The 25,310-nt window shown below is 61.7% G+C and overlaps 1 protein-coding gene across 1 annotated transcript in view; it reads left to right on the forward strand.

Annotated features, from left to right (window-relative positions):
• Positions 1 to 1,013: 1,013 nt before the first annotated feature.
• Positions 1,014 to 25,310, forward strand: part of SHANK2 (SH3 and multiple ankyrin repeat domains 2) — a 306,758-nt gene continuing 282,461 nt past the window's right edge. Inside the window, exons 1-6 of the mRNA XM_036281110.1 lie at positions 1,014 to 1,220; positions 7,957 to 8,160; positions 11,002 to 11,073; positions 12,893 to 13,001; positions 20,909 to 21,060; positions 22,264 to 22,431. Coding sequence (XP_036137003.1) covers positions 1,014 to 1,220; positions 7,957 to 8,160; positions 11,002 to 11,073; positions 12,893 to 13,001; positions 20,909 to 21,060; positions 22,264 to 22,431 — 912 coding nt within the window. The remainder of the gene's footprint in view (positions 1,221 to 7,956; positions 8,161 to 11,001; positions 11,074 to 12,892; positions 13,002 to 20,908; positions 21,061 to 22,263; positions 22,432 to 25,310) is intronic.

Below are 25,310 nucleotides of genomic sequence, written 5' to 3' on the forward strand. Positions count from 1 at the left end.
TCTGTATCGCGCAGGGCGGGGCACAGGGCTGGACACAGGGCTGGACACTGATCACCCGGGCAGGTCTCCACGCCCTCGGTGGGGCGTCACCATGGGGTGCAGCCCTGGAGACCCGCTCAGATGGACCCGGCAGGCCCGACCTGAGCCCCACGCTCCTCTAGCAGGCCCTGCACCCCGGGCTGGGGACCGGGGAGCCTTTGCCTGTGAACACAGGATTCCCCGTCGGCTCTGACCTTGTAGGTCACAGTTACACTGGGGTGACTTCGGTGTTGTTATTTAGGGAAGATGAGTGTCCGGGGAGACTGGGTGATCTGTTAGAGGAGGCGAACCGGCCGTGACCCCCGGGCTGGTGGGAAGGGAGTTGGAGAAGGGCAGAGCAGGGAGACGAGGGAGCACCCCGGATCTCCCTGTGTCCTCACCTTGCTGGGCCCCGCCCGGAGCTGGGTGCCAGGCACCCTCCGCGTGCTCCCTGACAGCTGTGCCCACGCGGAGTCGGCACCACGACCTGGGCCTTTGCCTTTGATCGGAAGGAGGCTGCACCCCCAGCTCCATGAACTATTGGGGGCCCCGAGGCCCCAGCTTCAGCCTGCCGGGGATGTTGGGCTCTGCTCCGCCTGGGCCTGGGCGTGGCCCTGCCTCCTGGTCTCCTCTCGCCCGATCTGCTGTCGCTGCGGAGGGGTCATCGCGGCATGAACTTGTGACTGGCATGGCGTTTCTCCCCAGTGGCCCTTGGTTGGTCCCCGCACCCTGCATTCTGGCCTCGGCTAAGGAGGCCCTTTGGGTGCCGTTTCCAGACTGGCCGGGCCCTTGTGGACCTGGGCTCGCGCTCGGGCTCCGGGGGCAGCGGGGTACCGTGCTGTCACCGCCTTCCAGACCTGCCGCTCCCCCAGGCGGCTCCGCTGGTGGTCACCCCAGCAGGGGCAGACCGTGGAACGGTGCCATCGATGCAGCGCCGGGGCCACGGCCAGGCCCCCCTTCTTCAGTGTGCCCTCTCCCCCAGGCGCAGGGCAGCCATGCCACGCAGTCCCACCTCCAGCGAGGACGAGATGGCCCAGAGCTTCTCCGACTACTCCGTGGGGTCCGAGTCGGACAGCTCCAAGGAGGAGACCATCTACGACACCATCCGGGCCACCGCGGTGAAGCCCCGCAGCGTCGCCACGGAGGAGGACCAGGGCCACTCGCTGGTCATCCGCATCCTCATCCAGGACCTGCAGCAGACGGTGAGCCCGCTCGTGCCTGGGCGGCGGCGGGTGGGGCGGGAGCTGGAGGTGCCCCCGTCCCTCCGCGTGGCAGGTGCTCCCCCCAGGCCTCTGCCCGCCCCCCGCCAGTGCCCGGCCCTCGCCCGTCGTGGTCATTGCGCACCTGCTCTGTGCCAGGATGGAGGCCGAGCCTGGAGGGCACAGAGACCACCTTGCAGAGGAGACTCGCACGGGGAGCTGTTAGCGGGCGAGGCTGCGGGTGCCCGGTGGGCTCTGCTCAGTGCTGCACCGAGCCCCCATCCCGTGCTCTTCCCCACGTCCTAGGTGTCCAAGCTCTGTGGGGGGTGCCCCCAGCCCTGCCCACCGGCCACTCCTGGTGGTCCCCCGAGGCCTGGGCCCGGTGCCCTGTCCTGTGTCAACCCTGCTGCCCATTAGCGGGGTGCCAGTGGGTCCTTGATGACGAGACCACCTCCCCCTGTAGCAACCCTCGTGGGGTCCCGGCAGGGTTGGGGTCGTGGCTCAGCGCAGTGGTCTGAATAGATCACCGAACACCAGTGGGCGGCTCGCTGCTCGCTGTGGTCCCCCGCCCCTCCCTCCCAGGCGCCCTGAGACCCCCTTCCTGAGAACGCACTTAGTGTGCCATCTCCTCCCCCGTTCCCGGGCGGTTCTTCCCTGGGCAAGTCCGGCCGGCCGGCCTGAGGAAGCGGGTGGCTGCCCGAGCAGAACACAGCCCAGGTCCTCTCCCCCGGCTCCCGCGAGGGGCTGAACTTGGGGCTGAACTCGGGGCCTGTTCCTGGTGGTGGCCTTCTGGGTCGGGGCGCCAGGCCACGCTTGGGGGTGTCGCCATGGCGTTGCCCTGTGGTCCTGTCCACCTCCACCTGCTCCACAACCAGAGTGTCTGATGAGCCACAGATGGTGATGGGGGGGTTCATACGTGGTCCAGCCAAGGTGTGAACCTTGGGTGATAGTGTTGGAGTGGTGGGTGGTGGGGTCCTGGGGCAGGGGTGATGGAGTGGGGATGATGGGGTGTTGGGTAGGGGTGGTTGGTGGCTGATGGCTGATGGAGTGTGGACGATGGGGTGTTGGGTAGGGGTGGTTGGTGGCTGATGGCTGATGGAGTGTGGACGATGGGGTGTTGGGTAGGGGTGGTTGGTGGCTGATGGCTGATGGAGTGTGGACGATGGGGTGTTGGGTAGGGGTGGCTGGTGGCTGATGGAGTGTGGACGATGGGGTGTTGGGTAGGGGTGGTTGGTGGCTGATGGGTGATGGAGTGTGGACGGTGGGGTGTTGGGTAGGGGTGGTTGGTGGCTGATGGGTGATGGAGTGTGGACGGTGGGGTGTTGGGTAGGGGTGGTTGGTGGCTGGTGGCTGATGGAGTGTGGATGATGGGGTGTTGGGTAGGGGTGGTTGGTGGCTGATGGGTGATGGAGTGTGGACGGTGGGGTGTTGGGTAGGGGTGGTTGGTGGCTGATGGGTGATGGGTGGCCCATGACGGAGGCGAGGGGGGGGTCTCTGTGGGGCTGTCAGATGCTCAGCTCTTAAGTCCTCCAAGGCCCGCGGTGCAGCTGGAGTGACTGAGCTTGGGGCCAGGGAACGGGAGGTCTGAGCTGCGGACAGCCGGCCTCTGCGCCGTGGTGGGGCTCAGACGGCTTCTGACTGCACAGGGAAGCCTCCAGGACTTCCGCCCAGGTGCCAGGTCTTCATCATACGAGAAAGGGTTTGCCTGTCTTCTGGTGCTCCCGGACGGACGTGCTCCTTCCCACCGGACGGCGCCACAGTCCCCAGGAGGGTGGTTGCACGCTCTGTGCCAGGGGTGTGACCAGGTGCTAGGTCACGGAGCACCCCTCGAGCGTCGAACAGGTGAGGGAGCGGAGGTCTGGGGGCACTCGTGGCCGGGGCTCCTCCCTGCTGTGGGTCCCTTCCAGCTGGGCCTCGAGGGACAGGCTGGGTTTGCTGGGGGCACGGCAGGAAGGGGCACACGCCCTGGTCAGAGGCAGCCCCTGGCACAGCTGGGAAACGGGCCGGGTGGGGGCGGGGCCTGGGGCTGAGCTCCAGGGCAGCGCTCTGTCCAGTCGACTAGCGGAGGCTGGTCTGAGGCACACGAGAGGCTAGGACGGGTCCAGGGCCCCGGGCGAGACTCCAGGATGCCGGGCTGAGAGGCCAGAGCCCCAGGGCGTGGGGACCTCGTCTCCCCGGGTCCAGGTGACCTGAGTCTCGGGGGACGGCATTTCTCCCACATGCCTGTGGGCGGAGTGGGCTCCCCTTTGGGGTGAGCCCTGCATCCCCTCCATCTGTTCTTCCTGGGTGCTGCTGGGCCCCCTCCTCCCTTCAGAGCTGAGTTACAGGGAGTGGGGGAGGTGGGGCTGGACCCTGAAGGGGTGTCCACAGGGTGGTGCGGGCGGATGGTGCGGGTGGGGTGCAGCAGACGCCCCCATGGCGCTCAGGGTCACAAAATCTCCTGGCTGAGGCTGAACAGGGAAGGGGCCGGGCGCCCATCAGACCCTCGGAGGCAAGTCCCGCAGCGCCACCTGCCGGCCATGCGGTGCTGGTGCCATTACCCGGCTGGCCCTGCTGGCCCCTCCAGGGCCCAGTCTGAGGAGGTGGTGCAGACCTCCTAGGAGGGCACCCTGCTCTCCCTGGGCTGAGGGTGCCACCCTGCGAGTCTGCCGTCTGCGGGCAAGGTCCGCCCGATGGCCCTGCCTTCCAGAGCTAATCGGCAGCAGGGCCACCGGGGCCACTCAGATGTGGCTTCTCGGGAGTGTGCGGGTTTTCTCTTCCACGCCCTTCGACGTCTTTTATAAAAAGCCATGTGACTGCCACCAGGGCGGGCCTCACGCGTCTCTGCAAAGGTTGCGGGTCTTGGGTGGGGCGTGTCCCATGGAAATCGGGGCTCTGCGTCCACGGCCGCCGCCGCCGATCGAATATGAAGGCGACGCTGAGCCCGGCTGGTTGTTTTCCCACGAGACCGCCGGCTTCCCAGGACATCTGGGCCTCGAGAGAGGGTTTGGGAACCCGGCCGCGGGGGCCTCTGCTTCTGGTGGACGGTGTCCTCCTCTCCACCGACACCTTCTCAGTGGAAGCTCAGGGCCCCCGCCCACCGCCCCGTCCTCTCTCTGACCCGCCCAGCCTGGCCCCTGGCGCGCGGCGTGTGGGCCCCTCAGGAAAGCCAGGTACCACTTACAGGCCCTGAAATCCACTCGTTTTAAGGACGATGTTCGGTGACTCTCTGTGGGTTTGCTGAGTGGGCTGCCCTCATTGCCACCGGATCTGGAAACTTCCATCGCCCCGAATGCAGTCCATCCTGGCCCCTGCCTCCAGCCTCGAAGGCCCTGGGCCTGCGGTCGGCCCTGTGGTGTCCCCTCGGGACGCTGTCCGCGAGGGACCTTGCTGTCTGGCCTCTTCCACTCAGGACAGTGGCATCTGTCCCTGCTGTGTTCCTGCTTACTGCCAGGTGGTGTTTTGTCACTCGGGTGGACACGCTGTGAAATCACCCCCGTTCCGGGCCAGCTGGGTTGCTCCCACTTTTGGGCCGCGAACCCTCTGATTCCGCTGTCTCAGCCGGAACGCAGGCACCGTCCGAGCGTCCCGTCACCCCGGCCGCCAGGAGCACCCCAGGTCCTGTCCCTTTGCACCTGCCGTTCTCTCCTGTTATCTCCACGTGGTGGGGACCCTCCGAGTCCTTAGTCCCCTGAGGATCAAGCTCACAGGCGTGGCCGTCCCTCCCCGGGGACACCCTCCGTCGCGGGGCCTCGCCTCCCGCGCCCTCCACAGCTGTGACTTCACGGCGGGCTCCGGGGTGACTGCGGGCGGAGTCTCTCTCCACGGGGCCTGCGGCTGTGTGGCCGTCTCAGTGCCCAGTGGCTGAGCGAGGGGATGAATTCGTCCACAGCCTCACCTCCACAGGGCCAGGGTGACGTCTGAGCTGAACCCTCCATGATGAGAGTGGGCTCGGCGAAGTGCCACCGGGCAGAGGTTCCGCGGGGCCTGTGGGCGTCGCAGCAGCAGAGACCCCGGCTGGAGGGAGGTTCGAGGGCCCTGCAGGGGTCCAGGGCGGCGCTGTGGTGGCAGGAGCTGGGGGGCCCCGGGCGGGTTCCGATGACCAGGGCCAGGAGGCTGGAGGGTCCTTCACCGGGACGTAGGAACAGCGTGTGAGGCCGCGTCACTGTGGTCCCAGCACAGGGACCAAAACAGGTTTGACTTGTTTACTTTTGTTGTTGTTGTTAACCCTCACGGGAGGGTGTTTTTCCACCGATATTTTCAGAGAGAGAGGAAGGGAGGGAGGGAGGAAGAGAGAGATCGATGTGAGAGAGAGACATTGATTGACTGCCTCCCACATGCGTCCCGACCGGGGCTGGGGATCGAACCTGCAACCCAGGTACATGCCCTTGAACAGGAATCAAACCCGGGTCTCTATGGACCACAGGCTGACGCTCTTAACTGCTGAGCCAAACCGGCCAGGGCCGCTGTGGGCATTGTTGTCCACCTTTTCCGCATGGCACGTGGGTGGTCTTTCACCTCCGCACACGTGGCCTGGGGCTGGTTTGCCCATGGTTCTGTGGTTCCTAGCATCCCCGCTCCCTCCCTGCCTAACCCTCCCTCCCTGAGGCTACTGTGAAGAGGGGTGCAGCCCGTGGCCGCCGTGAAGAGGGGTGCGGCCCATGGTGCCGTGAAGAGGGGTGCGGCCCGTGGTGCCGTGAAGAGGGGTGCGGCCCGTGGCCGCCGTGAAGAGGGGTGCGGCCCGTGGCCGCCGTGAAGAGGGGTGCGGCCCGTGGCCGCCGTGAAGAGGGGTGCGGCCCGTGGTGCTGTGAAGAGGGGTGCAGCCCGTGGTGCTGTGAAGGGGGGGCCGCGGCACACACCACAGCTTATTCCCTCCCAGTCGGAGGCTGGGCGCGGGGACCAGGCTGGTCTATGGAGGGCAGTGAGGGACAGTCTGCCCCCGGCCTCCTCGACTTCTGGTGGTTTCTGGGGTTCCTCGGCTCGGAGAAGCATCACCCCACCTCTGCCTTCATGACCTTCTCCCTGGGGTGTCCGTGTCCACGGTTCCCCTTTGTGAAGGACACAGTCGCGTTGGATGAGGGCCCCCCGCTGACCCAGCTACGTCCACAGCAAAGAGCCTGTTTCACATCAGTCGATTCCCAGGTAGAGGGGGTGGGACTCACTGTCTTTGGGGGGACACAGCCCAGCCGCAGGGATTGTCCTCTTCACGTCCCCTTTGTCCTCACGCCCGCCTGCAAGCTTCGTGGGGGCCCTGATGTTCCTCGCGGAGACTGGGGTGCGGGGTTGGTAGGTCTGCCTAGTCGCGAGGTTAGGGGGGCAGTGGGGGCGCAAACCCAAGCCCGTCTCACCCCTGAGCTCCTGCTCCTTCTAGAAACTTCTCAAGGGAGCCTCTTGGTGTGTTTTGGAGCAGGACGTCGCTTCGTTGCGGAGGGCTGGCCGCTCAGGCAGGACACCAGTCCCCGGGACCATCCAGAGCCACACATGTCCCGGGAGGCTGCTCCCAGCATGCCCCGCTCGGACTCCTGTTGGGGGCCCTTAATGCAGCCGCAGGTGGGGAGCCCCTGGCCTTCCTCTTGCTGGTCCCTGAGGGAACTTGACGGGGCGTCCGTGTTGCTGGAACTGGAGGCCGCAGGGGCCCCATTGGTCACAGTCGACAGGGCCCTCTGGTCGTGCCGGTGAGGACGGACGGGCTGCGGCTGCCGGTCAGGGAAGTAAACCGGCTGCCACCAGGCCTGAGCGCTACCCTGAGTCAGCCTCGGACACTGGAGGTGGACAGAGGGAGCGTCCGGCCCCGGGGCTCACGTTCCGGGCGGTGGGCCTCCGCGCCGCCTGCTGACCGAGCTCTGGCTGAGGTGTTTTCCAGCGGGGCGGGGCCGCTGAGGGGGGAGGGCCGTGGCGGGCCGTCTGTGCCCTGGGCACACAGACACCCCTGTGGGAAGGTGGCTCCGGCCTCCCGGTCAGTGCAGCCGTATTTATCCCGTGCTTCAGCTATGGCTCCAGTGTCCCGCGGGTCCGAGGCACAGGCAGCCTCGGATCCGGCCCGGCCTTCGCGGAGGCTCGGGAAGGGACCTGGGACCGGCCACCTGTGGCTCCAGTTGGTGGTGCTGTCGTCCCTGAAAATGCCCGATCAGCTTCAGGCGCCGTCGACACAATGTAACTTTGTAAAAACGTAGCTCACGTGGCAAATGATGCGATTTCCCGTGAGTGCCTCCCCCGTGGTCTGGGAGCGGGGGTGTCGGCGTGTCGGATGCCGTTGCACGGTCAGCGTGGGGTGGCGCCCAGATGCTCGGGCCGTGGACTTTCCCATCGGTGAGGTGACCGGATGGGACATCCACCTGCGTCTGAAACAGCAAAGAGCGTTGGTGTAAACACGAAGTCTCGCTCCACGGTGCTCGAGCCTGGGTCTGCAGGTGCGGTCCCCGGACCAGCCTCCCCTCGAAACCTGGGACCCCACCCAGGTTCTGGGGCCCCGCTGAGTCAGACGCTCTCCTGGGTGGGGAGGGTGGACACTCCAGCATGAACGAGCGCTGGAGTCTGAGGAGCCCCCACGGTGAGAGGGGTGCCCAGGGCACTGGGTGGCCATTGACGACCAGAGATCTGGGTCAACGGTGAGAGTCAGGGCCACCGAAACCAATGTCTCCGTCTCAGCGTCCCCCCTCCACCAGGTGTCTCCGTCCGGCTCGGCCATCTCGGGGCACGGGCCCAGGCGGGCCGCGCAGGGCGCGCGGCGTCACTCACCCAGTCTTTGTCTCCCTCGCAGAAGTGTATTCGCTTTAACCCCGACGCCACGGTGTGGGCCGCAAAGCAGCGCGTCTTGTGCTCGCTGAACCAGAGCCTGAAGGACGTGCTGAACTACGGGCTGTTCCAGCCGGCGAGCAACGGGCGCGTGGGCAAGTTCCTGGACGAGGAGCGGCTGCTGCGGGAGTACCCCCAGCCCGCGGGCGCGGGCGTCCCCTCCCTGGAGGTACGGCGGGGGAGCCCCCCATGTGGCAGGGTTGGTCTGGGCCGTGGCAGGCTTGGCTCAGCAGTTAGTGTCGGCCTGGGGGCCAAAGGGTCTCGGGTTTGATCCTGTCAAGAACACGTGCCTGGGGTGCGGGTTCGATCCCAGGCCGGGTCAGGGTCCTGCAGGAGGCAACCAGTCAACGTGTCTCTCATATCGATGTTTCACTCTCCTTTCTTTCCTTCTTCTCTTTCTAAAAAATCAGTCGAGCCCGACCAGTGTGGCTCAGTGGGTTGAGCATCATCCTGTGGACGGAGAGGTCCCGGTTCGATTCTCGGTCAGGGCACTTGCCCGGGTTGCGGGCTCGATTCCCAGTCGGGGGTGTGCAGGAGGTGGTCGATCGATGTTTCTCTTATCGACGTTTCTCTCTTAAAAAAATCAGTAAGCCCTGGCTGGTTTGGCTCAGCGGTTGGAGCATCAGCCTGTGGACCAGAGAGTCCTGGTTTCGATTCCCTCTAGGGGCACGTACAAAACATAAATGAATAAATAAAAAATTTTAAAAAATCAATAAAAACATATTAAAAAAAATAAAATTAAAAAACCAATGGAAAAATATCCTCAGGTGAGGATTAAAAAATTTTTTTTAAATTAGTTTGGGTCCCGGCCGGTTTGGCTCAGCAGTTGAGCGTCAGCCCATAGACCAAAGAGTTCCGGGTTCGATTCCGGTCAAGGGCATGTACCTCGGTTGCAGTTTGTCCCCAGCCCTGGTCGGGGTCGTGCGGGAGGCAACCAGTTGATGTGTCTCTCTCACATCGATGTTTCCCTTTCTCTCTCCCTCCCACTCTAGCAGAAGATAAATGGAAAAATATCCTCAGGTGACGATTTAAAAGAAATCAGTTTGGGGCCTTGAGGCCGCACCTGATTTTCTGAGAAAGGCTGATGGTGGTGCAGGTCTCAGGCTCTTGTCCCGACTGAGATGTGACAAGGCTGCGGGACAGGGGTCTGGATGTGAGGACACCGGCTCTGGGAGCCCTGGGGCTGCAGAACGGGGCTCGCCTCTGCCTCCCAAGTCCGTCCTCCAGCCCTGGGCGTGGGGCGGCCCGTGGCTGCCCGTGGCGGCCGTGTCCTCAGGGACGTGGCTTTCCCTTCTGATTCCTGCCCCCGGAATGCCCAAGGCTGTCTCAGATCCCCTGGCCTCCGTGGTGCCCTGTGATAGACCAGTCAGGCAGCCTCGACCACGTCCACGTAAAGTGTGACCCGGCCCCTGCCTGTCTGAGCCCCAGTGCACTGTGCCCCAAGGGGACCGGGGGTGTCCCCACGTGGGAGGACAGTCCACAAGCAGTCGGCGATGCAATCACGTCTCCTCCCGCAATTACCTCGCTGGTGGCTGCATTCATTTCAGCTAATATGTGGATTGTCCTGGGTCCATGTGGGGCTGGGATCGGAACAGAGGGTTCAGCTCAGAATCCTGGTGACTCCCAACTGTCAGCGTCCTTCTGGAACCTTCAGGAGCGTCCCCAGCACATCTTACTACAAAAGAGGTCAGGGCACCGGAGAGGCAGCAGGTGCAAGGTGCTGGGGAATTAGACAACCGGCTGTGACATGTGCCTTCCCCTTGGACACTGCTACTGTGTCTCGGCAAAATGGGCTCCTCAGTTCCTGGGATGTAACTTCCAGTTCAGAGGAGACACTGCTACTTGAGGGAATGAATCGTGACTCCAAAGTCCCAGGGGGAGGCGGCAGGTTGGAGAAGAGGAGGCTGCAGGTATGGGAGGGGGAGGCTGCAGGTTGGAGAGGAGGAGGCTGCAGGTGTGGGAGGTGAGGCTGCAGGTTGGAGAGGAGGAGGCTGCAGGTGTGGGAGGTGAGGCTGCAGGTTTGGGAGATGAGGCTGCAGGCGCGGGAGGTGAGGCTGCAGGTGCGGGAGATGAGGCTGCAGGTGCGGGAGGGGGAGGCTGCAGGTGCGGGAGGGGGAGGCTGCAGGTGCGGGAGGGGGAGGCTGCAGGTTGGAGAGGAGGAGGCTGCAGGTGTGGGAGGTGAGGCTGCAGGTTGGAGAGGAGGAGGCTGCAGGTGTGGGAGGTGAGGCTGCAGGTGTGGGAGGTGAGGCTGCAGGTTTGGGAGGTGAGGCTGCAGGTGTGGGAGGTGAGGCTGCAGGTGCGGGAGGGGGAGGCTGCAGGTGTGGGAGGGGGAGGCTGCAGGTGCAGGAGTCGAGGCTTCTCATGAGGCTTTAATAAAAGTTGACGACATAGCCCTGGTCGGTTTGGCTCAGTGGTTAGAGCGTTGGCTTGCGGACCAGAGAGTCCTGGGTTTGGTTCCCGCTGGAGGCACGTACCTCGGTTGCAGTTTGTCCCCGGCCCTGGTTGGGGTCGTGTGGGTGGCAGCCACTCGTTGTGTCTCTCTCATGTCGATGTTTCTCTCTCTCTCGTCCTCTCCCTCCCGCTCTATCTGAAAATAAATGAAAAAGAAAAAGGTTGATGACATGGATGAAGCTTTGGGGCGTGAAGTGGCACCGTCACTTACCCACAATGCCACGCCAATGGCGGGCAGACTGCCATCTGGGATCCCTGGTCACTGATAGTGCTGAGGACAGCCAATAGGGCAGGCGGCCCTGCTCCTCAATGAGGGATCTTGACTGTCTTCTGGGTTGCTTTTTACCCCTTTTCATGGCCTTTCAGCGCAGAATCTCAGCTGTGGTTTTCCTTAGCATGTCCCAGGCCTTATGCTGTGGATGCAAGTCGTTTCTCTACCCTGGAAGGTTTGCTGTGGAGACCCTGCCTCAGGGAACTAGCCGAGGGGAAGGTTGGTCTTCCTCTGAGGAGCCATGTGAAACATTCACACATTGTTCTTTTTTTCCTGTTTCTGTGCCAGTTTCGATACAAGAAGCGGGTGTATAAACAATCCAATCTGGACGAGAAGCAGCTGGCCAAGCTACACACCAAGGTACGTGGGCTTGGCTGCCATCCACACTCCTGTCTGCTGTCTTCATCGTCTGAGGTCAGAGTAGCTCTTCAGACAGAGGGTTCTTCCTGCCTGACTTACCCACACAAATGGTGCCCAAAGGGGTGCCCGCCAGAGCCCCCCCTGAAATACTGAGTTGTCTGCTCTCCTGTAATGACAGTGGGACCCTACTTTAAGCTGGTCTTCCCTGGGTGTTTCTGGGAGGAGGGTGGCTGTTCTGTCTGGGCCATTGCTGCCGAATTAGGCATTAGCACCGAAGTAGGTTTCCACCGCTGTTACTAGAGTGATTGTGTGCTGTCTGCATAAACTTCGGAGGCAAGACACACGTGGTCAGTGGATGAGTGAAGGAAAGAGCTGTGGGCTGTCCCATGGGGTACTCAGCTCCTGGCTGGACACACTGTGAGCGCCTGTTCCCAGAGTGGCCGCACCACTGGGCCACTGTGCTGTGGGTACACCTGCTCTTCATCAGGGATGCTGTGCCTATCTGGGCGGGGGCTGGAGCTGGAATGTGCGGTGGGCACCTTGCTAATGCCAATGTGAGATACCGAGGATGCTCTCTGATGCCCTCCTCTCGGTCCCGCCCCACCCAGAGAGGCTGTGGCATTTTCTGCAGTACACAGGGAAAGCCAGAGTCAGGAGCAGCCTGGACAGCTCCCCTCAGCCAGTCCTGATGCTGTACCATGAGCTCACAGAGGGTGTCCTCAACCATCAGGGTCCCCTTCTTGCTCTTAACCCCCCACTTGTATCAGGCTGGATGCATGGATTTTCAGCGTGTTCAGTGGGCTCTAAGGTGCCCTTATCACCATCTTTTGCTCAAGTTGTTCTGACGCGGCTGGTGGCGGCCCTGTTGCCAGGCTCCCTGCCCTTTGGCACACCCCGCCGTCCTGCGTGCCGATGGCTCTGGTAGAACAGGGTGCTCGGTGCCCTCTGGCGCTGTCCCCAGCCCCAAATGCCCTGCACAGTGGTGTTTAGACCCCAAAGGCTGGGCGCTTCTGGTTTTTCTGATAACACACCCTCGGAACTGTCAGTAAAAATGTGTGTGTGAATCATAAAAATGTTGGTGAGTCGATGGACCTTTGGGCACGAAATCTGCCGATCCTGAGTCGTCCCGGAATGTACGGGAAACGCCGGGTGGAGACCCAGCCCGTGTCCGAGCTGAAGGGTCCGGAGGTGCCAGGGCTGGAGGCCTCTGTCCTGCCCTCGGGCGCGGGGTGGGGAGGAGAGCTGGGCCGGCCGCAGGCACCCAATGGGCAGGCTGTCTGCTTTTCTGCAGGTGAGGCCGGACAAAGCCGGGGACGTGTCCCCGTCCCTTGGTGACCACGGGTCATTTTGATCTCGTGCGATGGGGCTGTTCCCTTCACCCCAAAGCGCTTGGTGCCCAGGCCCCCCTGCTGCTGCCCACATGTGCGTGGGGTTCGCCCAAAGGTGGATCAAATTGGGTGAGCGGCCGCCCTATCGGCTGCCCACCGAGGCTGATGCTTTAGAGTAGGAAATGCGCACTCAGTTCCATGGGCCTCGCTCGTCAGAGCTGGAGTCAGGAGGTCTGGGTGGACCCTGGAAACGGCAGCTTTCACCCCCTGGCGCTCGGCAAGGACAGTGACCGTGAGGATTCGCCCAGGACAGCGACGGCGTGTGTGCCCTGGGTCCAGGCAGAAAGCCGCTGCTCGGCCAGCCCCAGGCCAGCAGTGGGTCCCCTCCAGGGATGGGGTCCCCTCCGTGGAGGAGGCCAGACGGTGCCCCACAAGGGCCCTCCCTGTGGCCCCCACAGACTCTCGTGCAGACATCGTGTATTTCCCTGCAGACCAACCTGAAGAAGTGCATGGACTACATCCAGCACCGCTCGGTGGAGAAGATCGTGAAGATGCTGGACCGCGGCCTGGACCCGAACTTCCATGACCTGGACACTGGAGGTAAGAGCGGCCCGGAGCCCCGCCGAGCTCGGGTGACGCGGCCTTCCCGCGACACGCTCCGCTGGGTTGGAAGGGCGCTGTCACTGCCCCGTGGGCGCTGGGCCAGCCCTTGTCCGCTCCCACAGTGTCTCCAGCTGCCCACAGGTGCCCGGCAGCGGCTCTGTACATACTTGTTGACTAAGTGAATGAGTGAGTGAGTGAGCGCACCAGGGAGCTGTCCCTGCCCCTTGGGAGACATGCACACACCCAAAGGTCCCACCCCTGCTGGAACCCAGATCTCTCCAGTCCTGGGGACAAACCAGCCAGGGGTGCTCAGTGTCACCTCTGTGGACCTTTGGGGCTGGGCCTTCCTCCCCCCCTTTCTTCTCCCTCCCTCCCTCCCTCCCTCCTCCCTCCTCCCTCCTTTCTCCCCTCCTTTCTCCCCTCCTTCCTCCCTCCCTTCTTCCTTCCCTCCTTCCTCCCTTTCCTCCTGTTGTAACCCAGGAGAGTCAACCTCACTCGGACACAAAGTAATTTTGAACATTAGGAGCTTTATTACCTGCGCAGGGACTGCAGCCCTGAGCAGACTTTCAGCCCTTTTATAATCAGGGTTAAACAAGCACTAATTAGCAAGTTTGTAACAGAGAGTTAGCCAGGTGCAGTACATATGTTCTTAACAGTTACAATTTTATGGGGTAAAAGGAAGCTTCAGTTTCTCCTTATTTACAGCTGAAGGATGTTACTTTTCCAATTCCCAGTGGAGGTCAAACTCCGGTTAATTTCTCACGGGGCTAAAGCCGCCTGTAACATTCCCCACTGGTCTTACTACAGAGCAGATCTTTGATTCCTGTTGTTCATCTAATGACAACCTTTGGTAGGCGCTTTCTAAGAACCGAACACTCTCTCTGATGACTCCTGATTATTAGCATAAACACAGCAGGCGCCGCCTAGTGTGCACATAAGAGGTGCTGGAGGAAGAGGTATGGTGGTCGGGTTACGTTTTCCAGGTCGGGGAGTGGTATGCCTGTGGATGTATTAGAGGGTCGTTTCTTCTCCCCGGATCCCAGCCTAAAGCCCAAGTTTCACATCCCCAGGATCTGCAGTAATAGTCGGCCGCTGTTCCACGGGACAGATTTTGGGGTGGGGGTGGGGGGTGAGGACAGGCATAATGTGACATCTACACGTTGTCCTGGCCGTGCCCAGCCAGATAGGATTAGTCCTCCCCTATTTTTATTTCTAGGCTCATGCAGGTGTCATCTCCGAACAGGCGAGCGAGGTCGAAGGAGAGGGTAGGGTCCTCCCCGTATGTCTCATTGGAGGAGATGACAGTTCCATCTGTGGTTCTCGTGATTACCCGTTTGGACTTACTGAATGGGTTGCCTTGGGTGCTTGTTAGGAAGGGGTAGAGGACGAGGAGGAAGCAGAGGGCCTGATTAATTTTAGTTTTAGGGGGTCCTCCTGCCACACCGTCATCCATTTTTCAGGAACTTGGTCGGGGGCAGCTGGTTTTACCTGGGTATGGTGAATCCAGTACCTTTCCCCTGAGACCTTTACAGCAGTTGGAGTAGATAGGATGACTAAGTATGGTCTGTCCCACCGGGGTTCAAGGTTCTCAGGGTGGTGTCTCTTCAGCCAAACCCACTCCCCTGGGTTGCACGTCTGAGTCGGGGATGGCAGAGCTTGTCCTTCAGGTCGTTGAAGGAGCTGTCGAGTCTCGTCTCGAAGGAGTTGAATAGCCTGTAAGGACTTGAAGAGATCTCGGTTATGAAATTCAGCAAGCCGTTCAGAACTAAGCTGAGGTAAAATGGGCGGGGGTCGCCCGAACATAATTTCAAAGGGGTGAGTTTCCTTAGATACGGTGAGCAGCGGGTGCGCCATAGTGCAGAGGGCAAGAGACTTACCCAATTCTCGCTCGTCTCCAAATGTAACTTAGTTAATGTTTCCTTTAGAGTCCTATTCATCCTTTCTACTTGTCCTGAGCTCTGAGGCCTGTAAACACAGTGTAATTTCCAGTCTATCCCTAAGGTCTTTGCTAGTAACTGAGATATTTTGGCCATGAATGCCGGACCGTTGTCGGACCCCAATGCTAGGGGAAGGCCAAATCGAGGGTTGATCCCAGAGCGTAGATGCCTGATGACGATGTGAGCAGAGTCTCTTCTTGTGGGGAAAGCTTCAGTCCATCCTGAATGCTTCAGTCCATCCCGAATAGGTATCAATAAAGACAAGTAGATATTTGTAGTTAACTCTTCCTGGTGCCATGTCAGTGAAGTCTAATTCCCAGTGTTCTCCAGGTTCTCGTCCGTGGTCACAGGTTCCCGAGGCTGGGGGTACGGGGGGGGGGGGGCTGCGTTTACTTTGGCGCAGGCCAAGCATCTAGCAGCAGCTGAATGAGCCATCCAGAGCGGAGGTGAGGGCCCTTTTAAGTTCCTCAAATGCCCTTTGTTCTGTTTCAGTCCAAATAAGTTCAGTGCCCTTCCCCCCGTGCAGGAATACAGTGGTTTTGCTGTTTCCGCAAAGCCTAAAATCCATAGTCAGCAATATCCAGGAGCCCCTAGGATCCCCGTACCTGTCTCCTGGTGGCTGGAGTCTGGAGGACGGCTCGATCCTGCTGTTGGAGAGGGACCTCCTACCTTCCTTTGGTTGGTGTCCTGGGTAGGTTGCCTCCTGCGTACATAGCTGAGCCTTTCTGGCTGACACTCGGTAACCCAGTACCTGCAGCTCCTCCAGGATGGCTCGTGTCCCCTCTGGGCATTCCTACAAGGAAGAGGCTGTGAGAAGGAGTCATCTACATATTGCAAGAGGGTTACCTGCGGGTGGCTTTCTCGGAATCTGAGGAGGTCCCTGCTGAGAGCTTCTTAAATCCTTGTGGCAGGCGGGTCCATGTCAACTGTCCAGAAAACCCCCCCTCAGGATCCGTCCATTCAAAGGCGAAGAGGGGTTGGCTCAGAGGTGATAAAGGCGGGGAGAGGAAGGCATCCTTCAGGTCCAGGACCGTGTAGAAGGTCCTGGGGGGCAGGATGAGGCCCAAAAGGGTGTAAGGATTCGGCACAGTAGGATGTATGGTTTCTATCCGAACATTTACCTCACTAAGTCCAGGGCAGGGCCATAGTCTCCTGTCCCTGGCTTCTTCACAGGTAACAAGGGCGTGTTCCAGGCTGACTGGCAGGACCGGAGCATACCTGCCTGTAGTAGTCTTCTGATGTGCTCAGCAATCCCAACCTCAGCTTTGTGGGGAATCGGACATTGCCGGACCCGTCTGCGGGTAGCTGGACTCAAGAGCTGAACAATTATTGGCGGCTGGTGTGCAGCTAAGCCTGGGTGGTTAGTCTCGGCCCACACACCTGGAATCTCACCCTGCAATTTCCTTGGTAGGTTCTGGTTATTTGGTCCCTCAGGGTCCCCTTCATATAGTATGTATTCCTCTGATATGGTAACTGACACCATAATTGTCTGTGGTGTCTCCCTGTAGTCAGGGTTGATTCTCCATCTGCAGAGGATATGGTGGCCTGTAGCTCCTGCAGCAGGTCCCTTCCAAGGAGAGGGTAGGGGCAGTCTGGCACGACTAGGAAGGAGTGTGTTGTAGTCCCCTCACCTAGGTCAGTGATCCGTGCCCGTGTCCAGGGATAGGGTTTGGGCTTCCCGATGGCTCCTACAATGGAGGTCCGTTCAGAGGAAAGGGGTCCATGGGGCTGTTTGAGTACCGAGTAAGTGGCCCGTGTCGACCAGCAAACCGATCGGTTGGCCCCGAGCTGTCCGAGTCACCGTAGGCTCCTGAGGACCAAGTTTGTAGGAGCCTCGGCCTCTTCATTCTCGGTCCTCGAAGAGGATGCCAGGGGAGTCATGAGCCTGTTCCCTCTCCTCCTTCATGGTCCCCTTGGGGCACTCATTCCTCCAGTGTCCCTTCCTTTACAACAAGCACACTGGTCCTTGTCAAGGGGAGGCCTTCCTTTCTTTTCTTTTGGTTTCCTTGGGGTCCGTTCTTATAGCGACCTGGTGGAGTGATTTTTCCGCCCTGAGCGGCTAGTAGAGTTTTAGTTAGCTGCTTTGTCTGGCCCGTGACGGGATCACCCCTGTTCTGGAAGACACTTAGAGCAATGTCTAACAATTCACTAAGATTCTTTCCTTCAAATCCTTCTATCGTTTATAATTTCTTTCTGATGTCTGGGGCCGACTGGGAGACCAAAGCTGTGTTAACAATACGTTTATCCTCATTTGCTGCTGGGTCCCAGGGAGAAGAGGTCCGGGGGGGCCTCTAAGAGTCTTTCTAGGACGGCGGCCGGAGATTCATCGTGCCCTGTAAAACCTCACGTATCTCACTGAAGTTTGTGGGCTTCTTAGCTGCTGCCCTCAGACCCCTAGGCAGAGGCTGGCGATGTGGCGTAAGGCCTCCTGCCCCGCGTTGGAGTTGGGATCCCAGCTGGGGGGAAGTGTGGGGAGCTGTTCCTCTACTTCTAGGCGGCGCACTTGGGTGTCCCCTTCCTTCCCCCAAAAGGCTTTTCGCCGCTTCCCCATATGTTCTCCCTCTCTCTCCTGACGTAAATAACGTCTGCAAGATCTGTTGACAATCATCCCATGTCGGTTGATGGGCACGGAAAATAGTCTCCACCAAGGAGATTAATTTTTGGGGCTTCTCCGAAAAGGAGGGGTTTTGGTGTTTCCAATTGTATAAATCACTAGTTGACAAAGGGACATAGACACGACGCTGTCCTGGGGGTGCCCCTGGCTGTGGGGCACCTCACTGAGGCAGCATTGGAACCGAGGAGTCTGGGATTCCTTCCCTTTGACTGTAAGGGGTTCCTCCACGGGTCTGCGGGGGACTATCTAAATTTGGGGGAGGGGCCAATCGATGGGTCTCAGGAGGTCCCCGTGGATAAGGGGGAGGGTCTAGTAGCCCCTCGATCGGGTCCTCTGGCAACACCGGACGGCCTGTTCTTAGGGCGGCGGAACTGTCCGGGGTTTTCTGAGCCCTATGAGGGTTGTTCGGAAGGCAAGTTCCCTTTTGGTCTGGGGCGGCTAGCATCATAGCGCGGCCCCCGATTTTGGCTTTCATTTCTTTCCCTTCCATGTTTGGGGGTGCTAGGCACTTTCTTAGATCGCCCGGTTTGTCATGGGCTGTATCTATCCACACATCTATATGTACTTGTTGGTCGGGGTGTGGGACCCTATATTTCATAGCTCTGACAGCAAACAATAGGGAGAGGTCGAATGACCCCTCGGGTGGCCACTCTACGCCAAACGACGGCCATTCTAACTCACACAGGGTCCTGAGGACGCCTGGGCCCCCTGGCTGCCCGTGGTCACAGGAGCTTAGAGAAATCAGAGGAGTCACTCAGCAGGCACTGGAGCGGGGTTCTGGCCTTCGCGTCGGCTCCCCCTCCCGTAGGAAGGAGAAGTAGCCGGCACACGACAGTAACCACACAAGGACGGACAGTAACAGACAGTGAGCGCCCACTTTCATTCATTCACCAGCCGAATCCGCAAGCGGATCCGAAACCATAGGCCGGGACGGCGTCCCGCCTGCCGGGCCCCGATACAGCCCTCGAGGGAACAGCCGAAAGCAGACGGAAAGGGATGGGGTTTCCCTTACCTCCAGCCCCGGGACGGATCCGAAAAGCTCGTAGTCAGATCGAAAGCCGATTTGAGGCGAAGGGTACGGAGGCTTCCTTCCCCTCGTCCGAGGAGGCCTACCCAAAGGGAGGGGACATCATGGTGATCTCGCTGGGGCCTCCAAATGTTGTAACCCCGGAGAGTCACCCTCACTCGGACACAGAGTAATTTTGAATATTTGGAGCTTTATTACCTGCGCAGGGACTGCAGCCCCGAGCAGACTTTCAGCCCTTTTATAATCAGGGTTAAACAAGCACTAATTAGCAGGTTTGTAACAGAGAGTTAGCCAGGTGCAGTACATATGTTCTTAACAGTTACAATTTTATGGGGTAAAAGGAAGCTTCAGTTTCTCCTTATTTACAGCTGAAGGATGTTACTCTTCGAATTCCCAGTGGAGGTCAAACTCCGGTTAATTTCTCACTGGGGCTAAAGCCGCCTGTAACACCTCCCTCCTTTCTCCCTTCCTCCCCCCTCCTCCCTCCTTCCCCCCCGTCCTAACGACTCCAGTGGGCACTGACTTATTTCCTCCCCCCTCCTCGTCCCCTGGTTCTCCCGAGATGAACTGACTGTGACTGTATCGCGGCAGGGGTCTGACGTAGCACCTGCTGGGTGTGTGTTGGGAAGGGACCCCCTGGTTCGTCTGCTTGTTCCCCGTCCCCCGGGGTCAGTTTCTCCCTGTGCGGAGGACCTTCAGGACCTGCCCTCGTAGCCACCAAGGTGCAGGTGACGTCCCAGGACTCACTCCGGGGCTCACTGGACTGTGCTCTCTGAGCCCCTCACCCGCCCCCATCCCCACCTGCCCGGCACCCGCCAGCGTTCATCTGCCTTGTGATTGGCTAAAGTCCATCGCTCCCCGTATGTCACAGTCGTTACTTCCGTCCTTTTCCTGGCCCAGGATCCCGCAGGTCAGCCCTCGTCCTGTCTCCGTCAGCCCCTGGGCTGCGACAGCGTTTGGGCTTTCTCGGGGTTGGCCGACCTTGGCTGTATCGGGGGGACTGCTCATTAGCTTGTAGACTGTCCCCAAGTCGGGCTTTGTCTGCTGTTTCTCTTGTGATCAGCCTGGGGTGCTGGGTTGGGGAGGACCCCAGAGGTGAGCTGCTCCGTCCGCGTGTCGGGCACCTGGACCCTGCTCACCTGGCCGAGTGTTTGCCGGTCCCTCCCATGACGTGCTGCCCTCTGGCACAGCGACCGGGGAGGGGAGCAGAGTCAGTTATTTGCAATTCTTCAAGGGAGATTTCTCTCTTCTCCCCACTTATTTATTCAGTCCCTTTAAAAGAGTCAGTGTAGACGCAGCGATACTTAGCTGATACTTTGGGTCATAATCCAATAAAGCTGCTTCTCTCTGAAGTCCCTGGAGAGGTCCCTGTCCTGGGTTCCCGACGGGCCGTGTGCTGCCCCGTCGCAGACCACCCTACGCCGCGTGAGGTTCTCACCACGGAAAACCAAGGTGCAGCGTGGTCTGTGGCGGATTCCGAACGCTGTCAGGACAGTGCCCATGGGTGGGCGAATCGGTGTAGGGATGGGAAACGGACGATGGATGGTCTAAGCCTTGAATTCAGGGCGCCGCGGCCCGCTCAGTCCTGGGCTGTGCCGAGGGGGAGGGGAGGCATCCTCTCAGTCCTGGGACTGTGCTCGGATGTGCCCCGTGGGAACCATCAGCATCTGGGTGGCGGGACCTCGTGTGGTGCCCTGAGTCCTGCGCACTTTTCCGTGGCACAGAATCCAGTGCCCTTAGCGCCGCCACCGCAGGGCGCCTGGCTGGGTGCGTGTGAAGACGGAGTGGGAGGAGCATGTTTTATAACGAATATTGTCATCTTCTGGGCAGCTGGTGACACTGGTCCAGGGCCATCTGCGCAGGGTCGGGGGCCCTTCCTAGCCCGTGTCATCACAAGGGCGGCCTCACCGCCCCTCTGCGGGGGCCCTTCAGCCCGCCCGGACCAGGCCTCCGCGGGCAGGGCTCCGAGTCTCCCCTCTGCGTCCCGGCAGCCCCTTCCCGCACCTGCCAACCTGCCCGTGGGCGTCCTGAGGTCGGGAGGGAGGATGCCGGCGTCACTTGTCAGAGCTTTGACTCGGGGGGCGGGGACGTCACAGCGGCAGCTCTGTCACTGACCCACCAAGTGACAGCGTGGAGACCCAGCCTCGGTCCCACTTTGACTTGCACGTGGCCCCAGGCGTGACGGCCGTTGTCTCCGGGGTGCTGTTGGTCCGCAGGAGGCCGGGGATGTGGTTCTCCGGGGGCTCCCTGTGGCCTCGGCGAAGTGAGCCCGTGAGCGGGCTGCTCCCCCGGTGCTGGCTCTGAAGTGTGCGTTCGGGTCCCTCAGAGACGCCCCTGACCTTGGCGGCGCAGCTGGACGGCGCGGTGGAGGTGATCAAGGCCCTCAGAAACGGCGGGGCCCACCTGGACTTCCGGGCCAGAGACGGGCTGACCGCCCTGCACAAGGCCGCCCGCGCCCGCAACCAGGCCGCCCTGAAGGTACGTCCTGACGGCCTGCGGGGTCCCCCTCCCCGGGGTCCCTGGGCCTCCCCTCCCCCTGCAGCCACCGCTGCTCCAGCTGGTGCTCGGCAGGGGGCCGGGTTCTCCCACCGTCTCCTGCGGGTTCTGGCTCTGAGGTCAGCCCAGTGCCTGGGGCTCAGTGGATGGAGCCTGTCCCCTGGACTGAGAGGTCCAGGTCCGATTCCCTGCCCGGGTTGTGGGCTCGATCCCCAGTGGGGGCTGTGCAGGAGGCAGCCAATCGATGTTTCTTTCTCTCTAAATAATTTTGAAGAAGAATATGCTGTCCATGGTGCTCGCTCCTCTGTCCCCGTCAAGGCTGGGGTCAGACAGGGGTGCCCTCGCTGACCCTCTGTGGAAGGAGGCTGCACCCCCAGTTGATGGGCATCGAGCCAATCTCGCAGCCCCCACAGCACGGGTCTTGGGGAGCCGATGCCGGGGTGCATTTCACCCCGATGCTGTGCTGGTGCCTGCTGCACCGCTGGGCACTGTGTCTGCAGAGAAGGGCGATGCCACGAGCCCACCCTCCATCCGAGCCCCGGGAGCGGGGGGGGGGGGACCCCAGCTGCAGGCCGCCCTCAAGTCAGTGCTTCTTCCAACGCCATCTTCTCTGCCTCCATCGGGGCACCTCGCAGGGGGTCCTCGGGAACATGTTCACCGCACCCTCGCCAGTGCCCCCCGCAGGGCACACCGAGATGGTTTCCTACTGTGTGTTGCTCTCTGCTGGTGCCCGGGGATCGGAGGATACAGGCAGCTCTGCAGAAGATCGGGCTCGAGTCTGCAGCATCTCCTGACCGCCCTGAGGTCCTTCATGCCGGGAGGCCCAGGGACAGCCCAGGGCCTGAGGGCGGGGTCAGCCTGGCCCAGGGGCGTGGCCCACACGCTTCTTTCTTTCTTTCTTAAAACATTTTTCTTCTTTTTTCCTTTATTGATTTTAGAGAGAAAGGAAGGGAGAGGGAGAGACAGAAACATCGATGAGAGAGAACATGGACTGGCCGCCTCCTGCACGCCCCCCACTGGGGATCGGGCCCACAACTGGAGCACGGGCCCTGCCCGGGAATCGAACCGGCGACCCCTTGGCGCAGGGTCGACGCTCCACCTCGGAGCCACACCGGCCGGCGCTTCTTTCTTGATTGTTTCTGCCTGCGAGGCCGTGAGACCCACACCGGCCTGTGTTCCCTCTAGACCCTGCTGGAGCTGGGCGCGTCCCCGGACTACAAGGACAGCTGCGGCCTCACGCCGCTGTACCACACGGCGGTCGTGGGGGGCGACCCCTCCTGCTGCGAGCTGCTCCTGCACGAGCACGCGGCCGTGTGCTGCAGGGACGACAACGGCTGGCAGGAGATCCACCAGGTGGGTGCCCCGCCGGCCGGGCCCAGGCCTCCGTTCTCCGGAAACGTGCACTTGTCACCAGCGCTGACACCTCTGGGGGCATTTACCCCAGAACACACCTTCCTGATGTCTCTGGACAGATGGGGAGAGTGGGCAGGTCTGCTGGGGTCCTGGGTGAGCGCCCCCTTCCGAGGAGCTCGAGCCCCCCCGAGCCCACCATCCCGGGCGCCCCCGAGACAAGGCACCAGGTGCTTTCCGAGTTCAAGGCCCGAGTCCTGTGCGCACAGTGGGGTGAGGGGCGCGTCAGCCAGTTGTGAGGACCGGAGTCCACCTGAGGGACGTCTTTCCCGGGCAGGGAGAGGAAGTCCTGCCCCTGTGAGGGCTGGAGGAAGCGGGGAGCTGTCGGTCCCTGGGGAGGGACCCAGGGAAACACCCCGCCTCACTCTTCCCCTGCCCTCCTATTGGCTGAGCCCTGCCAGAGCCAGCCAACCAGGGAGCCCAGTGGTGCAGGCCAGGCCTGGAGGTCAGGGTCTCCGGGCGAGGAGGGTGGCCACTGGGCTGGGAGAGCAGACTGGGATCCCACCAGGGTGTCCACGGGCCAGGGCTGGCCATTGGCAGTGCCTGTCATCGATTCCCTGACGACCTGTCGGCTTCCCTCACCACCGTCACCTTACACACCTGCCCCACCTGGGAGGTGTCGTGCACCCCACCCACAGAGGTCAGAGGGCCCAGGGGTGCTGAGTGCAGCAGGTGGGCTGTGGGGTCCAGCTGGGTCATGCTGCCTGGCCTTTCTCGTGCTCGGTCAGTTCTGGTTCAGCAGCACCCCCGTGGCCTGGGGACGCGTCCACACCCCGTGGTGTGAGCGGGGCTCTGCTTAGGGTGATGAATGGCCTTGGGGTCTCAGTTTCCTCACCCGTCCAGGGAGCGTCCGCCGGGCCTCCCACGCCATCTGGCTGTGGACAGGACCGAGCCAGGCGTGTAGTCCAGCAGCGCCTGCAGTTTCTGCGACCCCAGACCTGCCCCTCACGGTCTGGCCCGTGCGTCTCCTGGCCTGTCCCCCCCCACGTTTTCAGTACACACCTGACCAACCCCCAGATGGCTTTCCTGAAACAGGGCTGCGTCCGGCCCCTCCCTGGCTCTGCCCTCAGCCCCCAGCTCTGTGGTCATGACTTGGTCTGAGTCAAACTGGACTCACCTCCTGTTTCCAGACGAGTCTGGCCGCCCAGCTTCCGTCTCGGGCTGAAACCATCGCTTCTCCGGGAGTGTCACCCCCTTGGCCCCTGGGCTCTAGCTCGGCGGTGCATTGGGGAGGGTGACACTCGTGTGTTTGCAAAGTCCGCCCAAGACGGGGCCGTGGCCACCATGAATGTCCTTGCTGTTGGCAGCTTCCGGGCCAGGGAGGAGCTGCTCAGGGGACAGCGGGTCGTAGGGCCCAGACCTTGTCAGTGACCACAGCTCCCGGACTCCGGGGCTTCCCTGGAGGAGGCTGGAAGGAGTCAGCCGGCCCTCAGCTGGGCTGTCAGCTGGCCATGTGGCTGCTGGTGGTGCTATGGGCAGTGGAGGCCCCAGCGGGCACTGCCAGCCAGGACACCGCCGGACCCAGTGGGGCGGCTGGCTTCTCGCACACTGAGCGAAGGAAAAGTGGGGGGCAGCGGGTCGAGTTTCCCACCGAGAGTCCCCTCATCCTGGGTGGTTAGGGCAGGGACCGTGTCTGGGCCCCAGCGTCGGATGGGGGTGGCCGGGGCTCACGCTGCGGGCACAGTCCTAACGCTCTGGGCACCGGCTCACCCCGAGGGGCAGCGCTCCAGGCCAGCGAGGCCCCAGGTGGCAGAGCCCAGAAGGCAGAAAGCGGGACCTGGAGGTGACGCAGCCGCACCCTGGCGGTGTGGCCCTCCGGCTGCCGGCCCGACTTGGATGTTCTCGGCCAGGCCGACCCTTCTCTGCGCCCGGTGGCCTCGCTCTGCAGAACCCCACACTCCTCTCCTGGTCCGTGGGCAGAGGTGGCCGCCTCCCTGGTCTGAGGGACGGCCTTGAGGTGAAGTGACTGGGTTGGGGTGTGGGGTCCTGACCGTCACTTTCTCTGGTGCTGGCTGGTGTTTTGGGTCTTTTCCTGAGACCCCTGGCATGGACTCAGGGCGTCCCAGCGCTGAAGCCACCCAGCCCCTGGGTCCTGGTTCCGGGGCCCCAGCCCCAGCCCCAGCCCCAGCCCCAGCCCCAGCCCCAGCCCTGCATTGGGAGGTTTTCACATCCTGGTGGAGCCTCAGCCCTCGGGATCCATCCAGCGCCCTCTGGTGGTCGGTCTGGGAAAGCCCCCTTTGCTGCAGAGGCACCTCCTTAACCAAGAGAGGGGACCCCCAGGCCAGTCGCTGCCCTGACCCTGCTGTGTCCACCTGCCGCCGGCTTGGTGACGGCCAGTGCAGTGAAGGAGGCCAGGTGCTCACGAGGAACGGCAGGCTGTGCCTCCTCTGAAATGCGCCCCCTCCCGTTGGCGACCAGACACTCTGTGTACCCCGCTCCCACCGGGCAGCAGCCCTCGCAGATGTGCACACGTCTCCATGTCTCCGACGACTTAGCAGGGCCCAGAGAGGGCGGTGAGCGGCCCAAGGCCTCCGGCCTTTCAAACAGAAGCCGCCTCAGTGTGACCACGCACTCCGGGCCGGGGGAAGAGGGGCAGGCAGGATCGGCTGTGCTGGGGTTTCTGGGTTCTGCACTTGGTCTGTCCTTCTGTCTAGCACCCTGGAGTGTGGACAGCTCCTTCCCAGCCACCCGACTCTGCTTCTGTTCTGGGGATCCTGGGTGCCCGCAGCCAGGCCTGCCCACAGGTGTCCCAGGGGGCGGGTCCACTCTCCTGGGCATTGCCCAGGCCGGGGTTTCATGCAAAGGAGACCTCTTTGTTCCAG

Source organism: Molossus molossus, unplaced genomic scaffold, assembly GCF_014108415.1.
Source record: "Molossus molossus isolate mMolMol1 unplaced genomic scaffold, mMolMol1.p scaffold_m16_p_31, whole genome shotgun sequence".
NCBI classification, from domain to species: Eukaryota; Metazoa; Chordata; class Mammalia; order Chiroptera; family Molossidae; genus Molossus; species Molossus molossus.